The sequence below is a fragment of the Canis aureus genome, chromosome 7 (genome assembly GCF_053574225.1).
Source record: "Canis aureus isolate CA01 chromosome 7, VMU_Caureus_v.1.0, whole genome shotgun sequence".
Classification (NCBI taxonomy): Eukaryota; Metazoa; Chordata; class Mammalia; order Carnivora; family Canidae; genus Canis; species Canis aureus.
The window spans coordinates 23,645,346-23,660,095 of NC_135617.1; the positions used below are offsets into that span (position 1 = coordinate 23,645,346).

At 37.0% G+C, this 14,750-nt stretch overlaps 1 protein-coding gene and 1 long non-coding RNA gene across 7 annotated transcripts in view; one reads left to right on the top strand and one right to left on the bottom strand.

The window, feature by feature from the left end:
• MDN1 (midasin AAA ATPase 1) overlaps positions 1–14,750 on the top strand; it is a 168,600-nt gene that overhangs the window by 66,800 nt on the left and 87,050 nt on the right. For all 3 annotated transcript variants that reach the window (XM_077903070.1, XM_077903067.1, XM_077903068.1), the window contains exons 27-35: positions 489–630; positions 2,265–2,399; positions 2,481–2,619; positions 3,432–3,570; positions 3,879–4,009; positions 5,996–6,140; positions 8,352–8,481; positions 13,087–13,305; positions 14,372–14,569. In XM_077903070.1, the coding sequence (XP_077759196.1) occupies positions 489–630; positions 2,265–2,399; positions 2,481–2,619; positions 3,432–3,570; positions 3,879–4,009; positions 5,996–6,140; positions 8,352–8,481; positions 13,087–13,305; positions 14,372–14,569 (1,378 nt within the window). The remainder of the gene's footprint in view (positions 1–488; positions 631–2,264; positions 2,400–2,480; positions 2,620–3,431; positions 3,571–3,878; positions 4,010–5,995; positions 6,141–8,351; positions 8,482–13,086; positions 13,306–14,371; positions 14,570–14,750) is intronic.
• The window catches only part of LOC144317127 (uncharacterized), a 68,831-nt gene that overhangs the window by 51,564 nt on the left and 2,517 nt on the right, over positions 1–14,750 (bottom strand). For all 4 annotated transcript variants that reach the window (XR_013383030.1, XR_013383029.1, XR_013383027.1 and 1 more), the window contains exon 2: positions 9,858–10,233. This is a non-coding gene — a long non-coding RNA (uncharacterized LOC144317127). The remainder of the gene's footprint in view (positions 1–9,857; positions 10,234–14,750) is intronic.

Consider the following 14,750-nt stretch of genomic DNA (forward strand, 5'->3'; position numbering starts at 1 on the left):
CTACAATTTTGTTTTCTAAATGAATTTAGTCCTTGAATGGACATAACTAAAGATTGGTCTCTCCCCTGTCAACTCTGCAAAGCTACAGTTTGTTTTTTGAATATCTCATTTTATGGTGTTAAAAGTGTTAGCAGAATTAATATACTTTTATTTTCTAGAGAGCTAATAATAATTGGCAATCTTACTATGTTCCCACATTATGGGATTAATGTTTCTGCATGTTTGCCATCATTTGTATTCATAGTTTTTTTTTATATGGTATAGGAAAAGGAATTCCTTTTTTTCTTGGTATTATGATTTGAAATTTATATCCTCATACATGAATTTGAATATTTATCTTCAAAGGATTGCAGTCCATTTACTTTTTTCAAAAATTCATCTTAATGGGATGAATCATTTTTATAGAGCTTAAATTTGTTAAAAATTTTATATAGGTTGTAAACTGTGCTTACCATTGCCCTTTTTGATTTGTTTTGATATTTTAATAGTCCTATCGCAGAAGTTCTTCAGTGTTTGCTGGAAAACAGGGTTTCATCACCCTTCGTGATCTTTTTCGATGGGCTGAAAGGTACAGACTGGCTGAACAGACTGAGAAAGAGTATGACTGGCTACAGCATTTAGCCAATGATGGTATGCTTTTAATTGGATGCTCTCAAACTGTGGAGTTATGTCAGATATCAAACCTTCTTATTAACATAAATCTTTCCCAAATTGTGCTCAATATATACATATTAATAGGTGTTCCAGAAATAGTCATTCTCTCTCTAGTGCCAAGTGCTTTTGAAAATGGTTCTTTTCTGCAGGCCTTTGTGCTAGTTTGTTTGGGTTTCTCTCTGCTTTGGCTACATGTAAGAGTCAGATAGGAGCCCGGTGCCTGTGAGAGTTTCGGTAGGTGGTTGGTGGTGTCTTTGTAGACTATGTATCTGCAACCCACTCTTCCTAGAGAGTCATGCCTGTGCCTTTAACAGAAAACTGACAGGTTGGTCAGATAATATCAGAATTCTGAAGGAAGGCATTTATGTCATCCGAGACTCACGATTCCTCATTTTGGTTTAATCCATGGAAAGAATTTATATGTTTCTCTCTATGAAAGAAAGCATTTCAAAATCTTTGGGTTTGAAAAGTGCTAATGAGTCATTAATGGAGTGGTTAATAAGGAGAGTAAATTAAACCTATGAAAGTTGTATTTTTTCTTCTTTACTGGTAGATAGATGGAGGAACATGTTTTTTAAAAAAAAACTTCAAAGAAAACAGTTCTTAATCAAGGTATAACATATATAGTAAAGTGAATTTAGTGTTCATTTTTTCATGTTTTATTTATTTATTTGTTTGCTTATTTATTTATTTAACATAGGTATGTGCTCACATAAAACATCACCTAGGCCAAGGTTTAGAATATTTTGTAGTACCTCAAAAGATTCTATCATGACTTTTGCCAGTCTTAACCTCCCCTGGAGGTAACGTCTGCTCTGACCTCTGTCACCACTGATGTTTGTGTATGCTTGAGCTTCAGCTAGTATAATGCAGTATGTACTCCTTTGGTTTGACTTCTTTGGACCCATTCTTTTTTTTTTTTTTTTTTTTTTTTTTAAGATTTTATTTATTTATTCATAGAGACACAAAGAGGCAGATACCTAGGCAGAGAGAGAAGCATGCTCCCTGTCTAAAGCCTGATGTGGAACTTGATCCCAGGACCTTGGGATCACGACCTGGGCCCAAGGCAGATGCTCAACCACTGAGCCACCCAGGCGTCCCTCTTTTCACCCATTGTAATGTGAGGTTCAGCCATACTGTTATGTGTATTAGGAATTCGTTATTATTACTGTGTTATAACCTGTTGTATGGAGATACTATAATATGTTTATTCATTTTCTTATTGATAGACATTTGGGTTATTTCCACTTTTTAGCTATTATGAAAAGAACTGCTCTGAGCATTCCTATATAGGTCTTCTGGTGCACACATGTTCTTTGGGTTAATTCCACTTTTTAGCTATTATGAAAAGACCTGCTCTGAGCATTCCTCTATAGGTCTTCTGGTGCACACATGTTTACTTGAGTTTAGGTCTACCTGGAAGTCATGTTGCTAGGACATAGCCTGCATGTGGTTAGTTGCAGTAGGTTCTCCCAGTTTTCCAAGGTAGTTCTTTAGATATCCTGGCCAACAGCAGTAAATAAGAGTTGCTGTTGTTACATATTCTCAACATCCCTTGCTATTGTAACCTGACACTTGATGATTCCTTTTTTTTTTTTTTTTTTTTAAAGGTTTTATGCTTCTCTCAGGCCGGGTCAGGAAACAGGAAGAGATTGATGTGATTCAAGAAGTCCTTGAAAAACATTTCAAGAAAACATTGTGTCCTCAGTCCCTCTTCTCCAGGGAAAATGTCCTAAAATTACTGAGTGAGTAGGTCAGAATATCCGGAGGAAATGAATTGAACTGTACTCCTATTAGAAGCTAAACATTTATTCTACATTTTATAGGTAAATTGTCCACTCAGGTATCCACTTTGGAATCTACATTCAGACACATTGTGTGGACTGAAAGCATGCGGAGACTGGCGATGCTGGTGGGAAGGGCGCTGGAATTTGGTGAACCAGTGTTGCTGGTTGGAGACACTGGGTAAAGTTCTGTCCTTCTGTGATAGTAACTCATGATGGTTCAGTTCAGTTGCATAGGAGTACTTGAGTTATCTGTGAAGGATTATCAGGAATGCGATCTTTTTTTTTTCTTTTCCTTTTCTCTCTTTTTTTATTTTTGAAGAGGGCATGTAAGAGATACTGTTTATTTTCCTCTTCTTTCAGAAGAGGATAGAAAAGAATGATTTTGTACATTTTTATCAGTGCAGCTGTTTTTTCTTTGTAATTCTTTTATTTTATTTTATTTAAAAAAAATTTTTTTTTAATTTATTTATGATAGTCACACAGAGAGAGAGAGAGAGAGGCAGAGACACAGGCAGAGGGAGAAGCAGGCTCCATGCACCGGGAGCCTGACGGGAGACTCGATCCCGGGTCTCCAGGATCGCGCCCTGGGCCAAAGGCAGGCGCCAAACCGCTGCCCCACCCAGGGATCCCTGTAATTCTTTTAAATAGTGACATTCATTTATATATCTATAGAGAACAGCAGATGAGCTACTCTCTCCTGAAAGTCTGTAAGGATTAGAGTTCTTTCTCATCCTTTGGGGGTTTTGGTAGAAGTAGGAAAGGATAGAATTCAGGCAGTGTGTGCTTTTTTGGATAAGAAACACTATAGGGTGCTGATGTTTGGGGGAAGGATGTCCTAAGCCCAGGGTGCAGAGGTTCTATGTTGGCCAACATCATCTGCTGCCGCCATGAGGCCCTCACCAGAGCTCCCCTCTTGCTGACTAGTGTGTTTGTGGGTGTATATTTGGGAATTTTTGGTCCTTGTTAATCTGGTATGTATCTCTTTAACAGGTGTGGGAAAACTACTATCTGTCAGGTGTTTGCCAGCTTGTCAAATCAGAAACTATACTCTGTCAACTGCCACTTACACATGGAGACATCGGATTTCCTGGGGGGGCTACGGCCAGTGAGACAGATGTCAAAGGACAAGGTTTGTTCAATAGTGAATGATGATGTGTTCATTGATTTGAAGAATTACTCTTGGCTCTGTGCATGAGTCAGCTGTGGAATTTGTTCATGGTGAGGTTTTGATTCCAGGTTTGGTATATATCTTTAGGTTTTCATTTTTCTACAAAGGGCTTTCATAGCATCCTGTTGTGCAGGTTTTATTCCTTGTTCTTAGACCCTTACTTTCTGCAGAATGATTACTTAACTCCAGCAGATACCAGCTAGCTACATGTGTATTTTCTTGTGGAGCCAACTGCTCTTTAATTTCACACCTTCTTTTCCCAATTGTAGGAAGAAATTGATACATCAAGACTTTTTGAGTGGCATGATGGTCCTCTAGTTTTGGCCATGAAGGAAGATGGCTTTTTTCTCTTGGATGAGATCTCACTGGCTGATGACTCTGTCCTGGAAAGACTCAATAGGTATATGTATAAGAGGTTTGCCCTGTGTGTGATGTTTTCATTGGTCTGGTTATTTTTAAATTATTTAAGTAATGAAAAAATTTAAAGTTCCCATGTAGTTAACATAAAGCATATTAGTTTTAGATTACAGTATAGTGATTCAACAATTCTATACATTAAGCAGTGCTCATCATGATATGTCTACTCTTCATCCACTTCATCTGTTTTACTCATCCTCCTACCTACCTCTCCTCTGGTAACTATCAGTTTTTTCTTTATAGTTAAGAGTCTGTTCTTGATTTGTCTCCTTTTTTTTCTATGTTCATTTGTTTTGTTTCTTAAATTCCACGTATGACTGAAATCAAACGGTATTTGTCTTTCGTTGACTGACTTATTTCACTTAGCATTGTACAGTCTAGCTCTATCCATATTGTTGCAAATGTCAAGATTTCATTCCTTTTTTTTATGGCTAAGTAATGTTCCACTGTGTGTGTGTGTGTGTGTGTGTGTGTGTGTGTGTGTGTGTTTGTGAGAGATTTTCTCTATCAATTCATCTATTGATAGATGTTTGGGCTGGTTCTATTATTTGACTATTGTAAATAATGCTGCAATAAACATAGGGTTGCATATATCCTTTTGAATCGGTGTTTTCATATTTTTTGGATAAATACCCAGTAGTGGAATTACTGGATCATATGGTACTTCTGTTTTTAATTTTTTGAGACTTGTCTATACTGTTTACTGGTTTTGTTTTATAGTAAAGTTCTTCATAGATGCATAGTAAATGTTTGAAAATGATGATGAGTTAACTGTTTTTTTTTTGTTTTGTTTTGTTTTGTTTTTTGGCTTTAGCATGCAGGGTCTTTTAAGAGGCTTAGGTTTTCTGTTTTGCTGTCAATAATCAAAAAGATGGGACTGTGGAATGGCAGGGCTAAAACAAATGAGCCGAAGTTAAAACTCTTTATTAAGGCAAATAATGTGACTTTGTCTAAATTCTTCAAAGAATTAGAATCAGAATTATAGATTATATATGGCTGTACGACCTCAAAATCTCAGACCAATATGAATTTTTTTGATATATACCTATTTTTCTTCTTTGAAGTTTAATTTACTTTTTTTTTAAAGATTTTATTTACTTATTCATGAGACACACACACACATACACACACACACACACACCACACAGAGAGGCAGAGACGCAGGCAGAGGGAGAAGCAGGCTTCATGCAGGGAGCATGATGTGGGACTTGATCTGGGGTCTCCAGGATCACGCCCTGGGCTAGAGGCAGATGCGCAACCACTGAGCCACCTGGGCGTCCCTGAAGTTTAATTTACATACCATAAAATGTATCCATTTCAAATGTATAATTATATATGTTTTGGTAAATTTACTGACTTTTGCACCACAATCCAGTTTTACATTTTCACCATATCAGTAGTATCCCTTCTGCCTTTTCATAGTATATTTCTGATGCCACCGACTGCACCAGGCAATTACTAATTTACTTTCTGTAAAAAAAGAAACATTTGTCTTTTCAGCACTTTATGTATAAATGGCCTCTTCTCTCACTTTGCATTGTTTTGATGTTCATCCATGTTAATAGCCTATGTTAATAGTTCTTTTTTATTCCTGAGAGTATTCCATTGTATAGATATACCATATTTTTTTTTATTCATTCACTTGACAGTATTTGGGTTATTTCTACTCATGAATAATGCTGCCATGGATATTTGCATACAAGACACTCATTTTTAAACCAGATGTCTTAATGGGGCATAAGTGGGTAACGGGATTTTTTTTTTTTTCTTTTTGATCAGAAATACTGTTCCATTACACAGGAATTGGGATAATGAGTCATTTTAAAATTTGTGCTAGGAAAGTGTTAACTAAAATAGCTCAGTAGAGGAGATAACTTCTTTCCTTTTTAAAAGAATTTGAAGGCCACAAAAAAGGAAGGTTATATAAGCCTTTTCTAATCTTATATTCTTCAATTTTTCTGTCTTTTAGTGTCCTTGAAGTGGAAAAGTCCCTGGTATTAGCTGAAAAGGGCAGTGTAGAGGACAAGGATAATGAGGTAGAGCTCTTGACTGCTGGGAAAAAATTCCGTATCTTAGCAACCATGAACCCTGGGGGCGACTTTGGAAAAAAAGAGGTAAAATTGTGTTCCTGAAGCATAATTTTTTTTCTAGTTTTTGACCTCAGCTCATTGGCAGCTGTAAATATAGTATGAAAAATGCATTTGGAATTTTATATTGGGAAAAAATTAAAAACCTAGAAAGATATTTTAGAATTATTACAAGTTTCAGAAGTTCTGACATAATCGTTTCCTTATTATCTCTGTGTGCGTGCCTGAAATTTCATTGTTTCAGTCATTTTCCCCAGCTTTTTACATATGTTACTATAACAAATCCTCACAATAACTCTGAGTTACTTTCTTACTTTCATGGATGAGAAAAGTTGAAACTAAAATTTAATGTTAAATTGATTTTAGTTAAACACTAAACACAAGTGTGGCTTTGAGTGTTTTAAAGTGACAAAAATGTTGCAGCCTGGAATCTCTTCTGGTTTTGCAGGTGGTGCATATCTCTTCTCTCCAGACATTATGTGGGCTACTCTCATATTATTTGTAAAGGAAAGGGTGGAGAGCAGCATTCTGTACAGAGGGTGTTAGGATTCAGCCCAGATCCAATACGCTAAACACCGTGTTGAAGCCTCTCACTGGAGAAGTTTGCATTGTGTGTGGGATCCTGGTTTGTTAGGAAAATGTTGATGTGGTGACAGGCCAGGGATGATGAGAATAAACAGGGTTTGAGGGATCCCTGGGTGGCGCAGCGGTTTGGCGCCTGCCTTTGGCCCAGGGCGTGATCCTGGAGACCCAGGATCGAATCCCACGTCAGGCTCCCTGCATGGAGCCTGCTTCTCCCTCTGCCTGTGTCTCTGCCTCTCTCTCTCTTTGTGTGACTATCATGAATAAATAAAATCAAAAGAGTTTTGACCAAAAAAAAAAAAAAAAAAAACAGGGTTTGATTGTGAATGAAAGTGATTAAAATTCTTGGCAACTTGATAGGTGCCCCTGAAATGTGAATATGATATTTGGGGCTTGATTTTCCCGTAGCATAATATGAAAGATTATCAGTATGCTTCTTGAAATGTTCTGAAGAGAAGAAATAATAGGAAGAAATACAGCATAGCCTCAAACCTTACTTGGAAACTGGTTCTTTGGCAAAGGGAAATAGCATAGAAAGATCTGATTTCAAGTTTGTGTGTGTTAAGATTAGCTTAAATTAGGATAGTTTGTTTTTTTTTAGGTGAAAGTAGGCAATCTTTTTCTAAGGGAAAGTTCTTTTTTGTTTCTGTATGCCTAGCAGGCAGAGTGAGTTAGGATGCTGAAGACCAATGGCACTGTTTATATAGGATGGCAACAAGGAACACTCCCACATTCACTGGGTCTTCACTGAGCTGCACCTGAGTATAGGCATTGCTCCTAGTCCTGCTGCAGTAAGCCAGGTAGAATGATGGAGTTTATCAAGTCAAAGGAAAGCAATGATAAGCTAATAGTTATATGGATATGTGGCATTGTAAACTCTTGTTTATAGGAGTTAATTGATGTAGGGAAAGGGAAAGAAGGATAAGAGGAATCCATTTTGAGGGCAAAGGCCATAAAACTGGAAGGACTAACAATTCTTTGTTATACAAGACATAAAATATGTACTTCCTTAATAATTTCACTGTCCCCCTTTGAGCCACATAAAAGAAGATTTCTCTTTCTACTTCAGACAGCTCTCCTCTGTGGGATAATAGCTTTTATTTTCTTTAAAGCATTAATTATATAACTGAAGGTAAAGGAAGAGCCTTTGTTTAGGGGAAAGTGTTCAGGTTTGGGGGTTACCCACTTGGGGCTGGAATTCAACTTGCAGCACTTATTCTATATGACCTTGAAGTTCTGTACTATGCATATAAACAAAGTGATGGGGGGCACCTGGGTGGCTAGGTGGTTGAGTATCTGCCTCTGGCTCAGGTGTGATCCCAGGGCCCTGGGATCGAGTCCTGCATCAGGCTCCTCACAGGGAATCTGTTTCTTCCTTTGTCTATGTCTCTTCCTCTCTGTGTCTCTCATGAATAAATAAATAAAATCTTAAAAAAGAAAGTGATGGGAATATTGTCTTGGAGGGTGTGGTGGAGATGGCCTGTGGAAGGAGCCAGGATAAAAGGTCTTTAATAAATTGTACCTAGTAGTAGAGGTAATAAAAGAAGTATCTGGTATTTGTTTGTTAGACTCATCAGCTAATACTCCCTCAAAGGATTTGTTTTCTAGTTTTCCTCATAGGTATTACATTCACATTGAAATTTTTGTTTCTTGTAGCTGTCTCCTGCCTTAAGAAACCGGTTTACAGAAATATGGTGCCCACAAAGCACAAATCGTGAAGATTTAATTCAGATTATCAGACATAATCTTCGTCCAGGATTGTCTCTGGGCAGAATAGATCATAAAGGTGAGATTTTTCAGGTAGCAAATGTAATTCGCAAACTTCTGAAGCTAATAGAAATTAGAAATCATGCTTTAGAAAATAGGACTAGGTCTAAGATTTCATTTAATTAAAATCAGAAATAATACCAAAATACTTTAAAAAATCTACGTTAAAGCTTTATTTATTTTTAAAGATTTATGTTTAAGAGAAAGAGCAAGTGTGGTGGGGCTGGAGGTAGAGGGAGAGGGAGAGAGAAAATCCTAAGCAGACTCCCTGCTCAGTGCAGAGCCCAATGCAGGGCTTAGTCCCATGACCCGAAAATCATGACCCGAGCAGAAATCAGGAGTCTGATGCTCAGTCGACTGAACCACCCAGGCATTCCTGTCACCAACTAATTTATTATAAACTTTATTTAAAATTTCCTGGGTGGCTTGCTCTCTCTACCCCCCTCCCCCACTGCTCTCTTCAAGAAAAAAAATAAATTTTCTTTTCATTATAAAAATTTTCAAACATAAGGGAAATAGAAAATTAGTATTAAAAATGAAACTTCTGTATACCTAAAATCTAAATTTAGCAATTTTTAAGATGGGATGAGCACTGGGTATTATATGTTGGCAAATTGAATTTAAATAATAAAAAAAGATCCCTAGTAAGGATCTCAAAACATTTTTTATATGGTTCTTTTATAGAGCCTAGATTACTTTGATGTATTATTACATGCGTGTTTTTTTTTATTGAGGTATAATCAATATGCAATATCCTGAGTTTCCAGGTGTACATGATTCATTATTTGTATCTATTGAGAAATGATCACAATAAATCTAACATTCATTATGATGTATATATATTTATCTTAACATATTGAAGAACTAAATTTAGAATCCAGTTCTGGTTTCAAACCTTAATAGTTTTTTGGATCATTTTCTCTCTTTCTCTCTCTCTCTCTCTCTCTCTCTCTCTCTCTCTCTCTCTTTAAATCTCTCATTCTTAAAGAAGATAAAAGGATATTTACTTCTTTGAGTTCTAAATTCACCTGGACTTGTAGAAATAAAGCTTCCTGGGCCTTGTACCTACAGTTTCTGATTCAGTCAGTCTGGACTGGGGCTGGAGAATTTGCCTTTCTTTAAATCTGTTTTTTTAAATTTTTTTAAAAATTTATTTATGATAGTCATACAGAGAGAGAGAGAGAGGCAGAGACACAGGCAGAGGGAGAAGCAGGCTCCATGCCCCGGGAACCCGACGTGGGATTCGATCCCCGGTCTCCAGGATCTCGCCCTGGGCCAAAGGCAGGCGCCAAACCGCTGCACCACCCAGGAATCCCAGAATTTGCCTTTCTAATAATTTTTTAGGTGATACCAATAATGTTGGTCCAAGGCCCATACTCAGAAATTCTGACTTACCTTGGTTGTGTGCTGTTTGTAGTCCTGCTCTTATTGTGAGAATTCTGGTAAAATGGTTTACCTTTTGGCTCTGTATTGGGGCCAGATCCCCCTAGGACATAGTAGCCTCTGTATGTTTTATTGGGCTGTGTACTCTTCTTCTAAGTTATTTGGATTGTGATAAGAATGGCAGAGAATGTAGCTGCCATTACACTGCCACATTTGCTCCATCACCAGTGGCCTTCATGCTTAACAGAGTGAACATTTCCTCTATAGGGCAGTTGCCATTGCAGCTCCTAGGACTTGACTCTGAGCCTCACTGCTTTTCCTTAGCCTGTTTACTCTAAGCTTTGTAGGCTATATGGCAGCGACTTCTTTGAGGGAACCATTAGAGATCCTGAAGGAGCAAGGAGAATAAGGGAGAAGTGGCTTAATTTTTATCATCTGGAAATCGATCAGATTGGCATAGTATAAAAATACTTTTAAAAACAGGAAACTAAAGCTTTTATTTCCAGATTTTCTTTTAAAGATTGTAAGATTTAATGAATCTAATATATCAGCTAATTATGAATTCTAAATTCTGATCCTATTCAGAATACTTAAGATATATTTAGTGCATTGTCTTAATCAAAATATAAATACTACTGAGTTCTAACTTTCTCTAGGAATTTTTTTTGTTCTTGAATCTCTATAGTAATTTTATCTCTACATCTACAATATGAACAAAACAAAAGATTCTATGAAATTGATGTTTTTTTTTTTATAATAATAACCTCTGAAGGGCATGTGGGCTTTTTTAAATCTCCTACTCTTATGACCAGTACTTCTGAAGACATTATATTTTTGTTAAAATGACGTATTGTTTAGAATTATTTCTTTGAGCAGTATTTCTAAAAGTGGAAATAAATTCATGGCCGTCATTGGTTATGGCCAAATTACTTTCCAGAATGATGGTCCCATTCATAGTGCTACCAGCAACTTAGTAAATGTGCCTTCTTGGCATAGTCCTTCCAACATGGAGTTTTCTTTGTTTGTAATATTATGAAATCCATTGTTTTATTCTTGTTACTTTAATGGATAGTCTAAAATTTCATTTTCTTTAATTATTAGTGATGAGCATTCTGCATGATTTACTTTTTAATAAATACCAATCATTTTATTTTTAAGTAATCTCTACATCCTATATTGGAGCTCAAATCCAAGACCCTGAGATCAAGAGTCACATATTTTGCAGACTGAGCCAGCCATGCACCCCAATCATTTTACATACTAGTATTATTTATTACGTTTAACACATAGATTCCTTTTTTGTTACCTTTTAATATTTGTTATAAAAAATACATGTATAAACCCAACCACCTTGCCTGATGGTTTTCTAACAGTCAAGGTCTAATTATCCTCTAACAATGGCTAAAGTTGTCCATTAAGTCCTTGATTTACTTCAAATTTATTCCACTCTGAAATGTAGATCCAAGTACTCATGTTTGTTTGTTTGTTTTTCAAGTACTCATGTTTAATACCTAGTTGCTAAAACAGCATTTAGTTTCTTTCCTCATTGTGACTGGATTTTTTCCCCTTGAGTTGTCATTTTAAGTTCTTTTAAAGATTAATGGATTTTTTTTGGTAATATTTTTCTTCTAAAGAAACTTTAGATAGTTTTCTTCTAAGCGATTCACAGTGTAGCCTTAAAGCCTTTTGCTAAATGGTCCAATTTTATTAACAGCAGTGCTGATTATTCCTTATTGTATTTTCTTTTTTTAAAAAACATTCTTTGGAAAATAAAAATAAAAAACATTCTTTGGTATCCTGCTTTTTAGATAAACGTTTAGTATTAACTTCAGGAGTTACATAAAGTGCTTTATTAAACTTAATTACTTCTAATCCATATTACTTTTTTTTTTTTTTTTTAATTGATAAGCAACACAGAGAGGCATAGACACAGGCAGAGGAGAAGCAGGCCCCATGCAGGGAGCCTGATGTGGGACTCGATCTCGAGACTCCAGGATCATGCCCTGGGCTGAAGGCAGGCGCTCAACTGCTGAGCTACCCAGGCGTCCCCTAATCTGTATTACTTAAGAAGTATTTTTTTTTTTAAAGATTTATTTATTCATTCAGAGAGAGAGAGATAGGCAGAGACACAGGCAGAGGGAGAAGCAGGCTCCACACAGGGATCCCGATGTGGGACTCGATCCTGGGTCTCCAGGATCACACCCTGGGCTGCAGGCGGCGCTAAACCGCTGCGCCACTGGGGCTGACCTTAAGAAGTATTTTGTTACCAAATATTTTACAATATGAAATTGTGATAATTAGAATAAATCATGAAACAAAATTTAGGAAACAAAATTTATGAATTCTCTAATTTGCTGAATTCTGATGGATGTATTAATTTAGTAAAACAAAGCTGAACTAAATGCCACTGAAGGGATGCCTGAATGGCTCAGTCGTTTAAGCATCTGCATTCAGCTCATGATCCCAGGGTCCTGGGATCAAATTCCACATGGGGCTCCCTGCTCAATGGGGAGTCTGCTTCTCCCTCTGCCCCTCCCCCTGATCTTCCTCTTTCTCTCTCTCTCTCTCTCTCTCTCACACACACTCTCTCTTGAATAAATAAATAAATCCTTTTTAAAAATGCCATTGCAAATATAGCATCTCTGTTCCAGTGAATCAGTTTAAAATAAAATAAAATTTATATATTTTCTAAAATCATTGTACCTTAACTTCAGAATTGTATTTGAACATGAACCAAATGAATACTTTTCTTTGAGCGGTTTTTAGGCTATAATTCTTAAGAGGTGATATATTATACATGAACTTCTTGGGACTGTAATAAAAACTATGGACTTCACACACACACACACACACACACACACACACACACACACCTCCCCCCTTAGAAAAAGCAGTAATGTACTTTCACAAAAATTTGCATATAATCGGGATCCCTGGGTGGCGCAGCGGTTTGGCGCCTGCCTTTGGCCCAGGGCGCGATCCTGGAGACCCGGGATCGAATCCCATATCAGGCTCCCGATGCATGGAGCCTGCTTCTCCCTCTGCCTGTGTCTCTGCCTCTCTCTCTCTCTCTGTGACTATCATAAGTAAATAAATAAAAATTAAAAAAAAAAATTTGCATATAATCTTATGGAGCACAGACCTCTTATAGGCTATCTCTGGGGCCTATATTACAAAACCCTATTAGGAGTGTTTGATGCAACTACTTCTAAGCAACTGCTTTTGCCTCTTTGTATTTTAGGGGCTGACATAGCTGAGGTGATGCTGGATTTCATTTATTGGCTGACCCATCAGGAATTTGGCCGAAGATGTGTGGTCAGTATCAGAGATATCCTGTCCTGGGTTAATTTCATGAACACAATGGAGGAGGAAGCTGCTTTGAAAAGGCCAGAGACCATCTCCACTGTGACGTCTTTTGTCCATGCTGCATGCCTGGTGTACATAGATGGAATAGGTTCAGGTATGTTGTCTGTTAAATGTTGTGGTGACAAAGGGATTAGGGTAGAGGAGAGTATGAAATGGAGCAAGCCAGATCTCTGACCTCTGACCCAGATATGTTAAAAAATTAGTCACTCTAACGTTTCCAAGACCAAGAATGGATTTTCTTTTCTTTCTGTTTTTGAGAGATGTTCAATATGAAAGATAGGCTGCAACTTCTCATTGCTTTTAGGCCAGGAACTTGGTAAACATGAAATGATGATTAGAGTAAAAAGAAGACTTGGAAATGCTCTTGCTCCTGAAGGACTGGATAATTCATTCTTCCTTTTTTTTTTTTTTTTAATTTTTTAAAATTTAAATTCAATTAAAATATATTATTAGTTTCAGAGGTAGAGGTCAGTGATTCATCAGTCATATATAATATCAGGGCTTATTGCATCACATGCCTTCCTTAATAGGACTGCATAATTCTTTTTTTTTTTTTTTTTTTTTTTAGATTTTATTTATTTGACAGAGTAAGGGAGCAAGCACACAAGCAGGGGAAGCGGCAGTCAGAGGGAGAGGGAGAAGCATGCTCCCTGTTCCAGATGCAGGGCTTGATCCCAGGATCCTGGGTTCACGACCGGAGTTGAAGGCAGATGTGTAACTGGCTGAGCCACCCAGGCACCCAGGACTGGATATTCTTAACATGAATGGTCATTTACAGTTAATGGCCTGGATCCTTTAGTTTGTTTTTAAGTTTACCATAATTTCATAAAATTCAGTGTTTTTCTGTTTTTTCAGCAGTGAAGATTGGAGATTAAACCAAAATGATCAGCAGTACCTCATTAGTTACTCCTGCCTTCCAGGCTGATTCATCATGGAGTGCATGGGTGCTTTACTGAATAAGCTGCTGCTGATCTATAAATTGAAGGGATAAGGGATCCAGACTTTTGCCTTTGGATTGTTTACACTAGCAGTCGTATTTTGGGTGTACTTCTGCTAGGGCCTCATTTCTCCGTGAAAGTGCTCAAGAGCTCTTGATTAATAGTTGGAAAGCATGGTGTCATGTCATGTCATGTTTGATGGACTGATCCATTATCTTTTAGGGGTAACTTCCTCAGGGTTTGGTACAGCTCTCTTGGCTCGCAAAGAATGTCTGAAATTCCTTATCAAGAAACTTTCCAAGATAGTGCGACTTACAGAGTGTCAGAAAAATGAATTGAAGATTTATGACAGACTCAAAACCAAAGAATTTACTGGAATAGATAACCTTTGGGGAATTCATCCATTTTTTATACCAAGGGGTAAGAATGATTTTGAATAAATGAAGATTCTCTCCTTGTAGATCATAGGTACTTGACTTTTATTGTGACTTTTAGTGTATCATGTTCATGATTATTTCTAAACTGGTTATCTGAATTAGAATCTGACTTGGCATAACCAACCATAATTTCATGAATAATTAAAAATACATAACTGACGTAT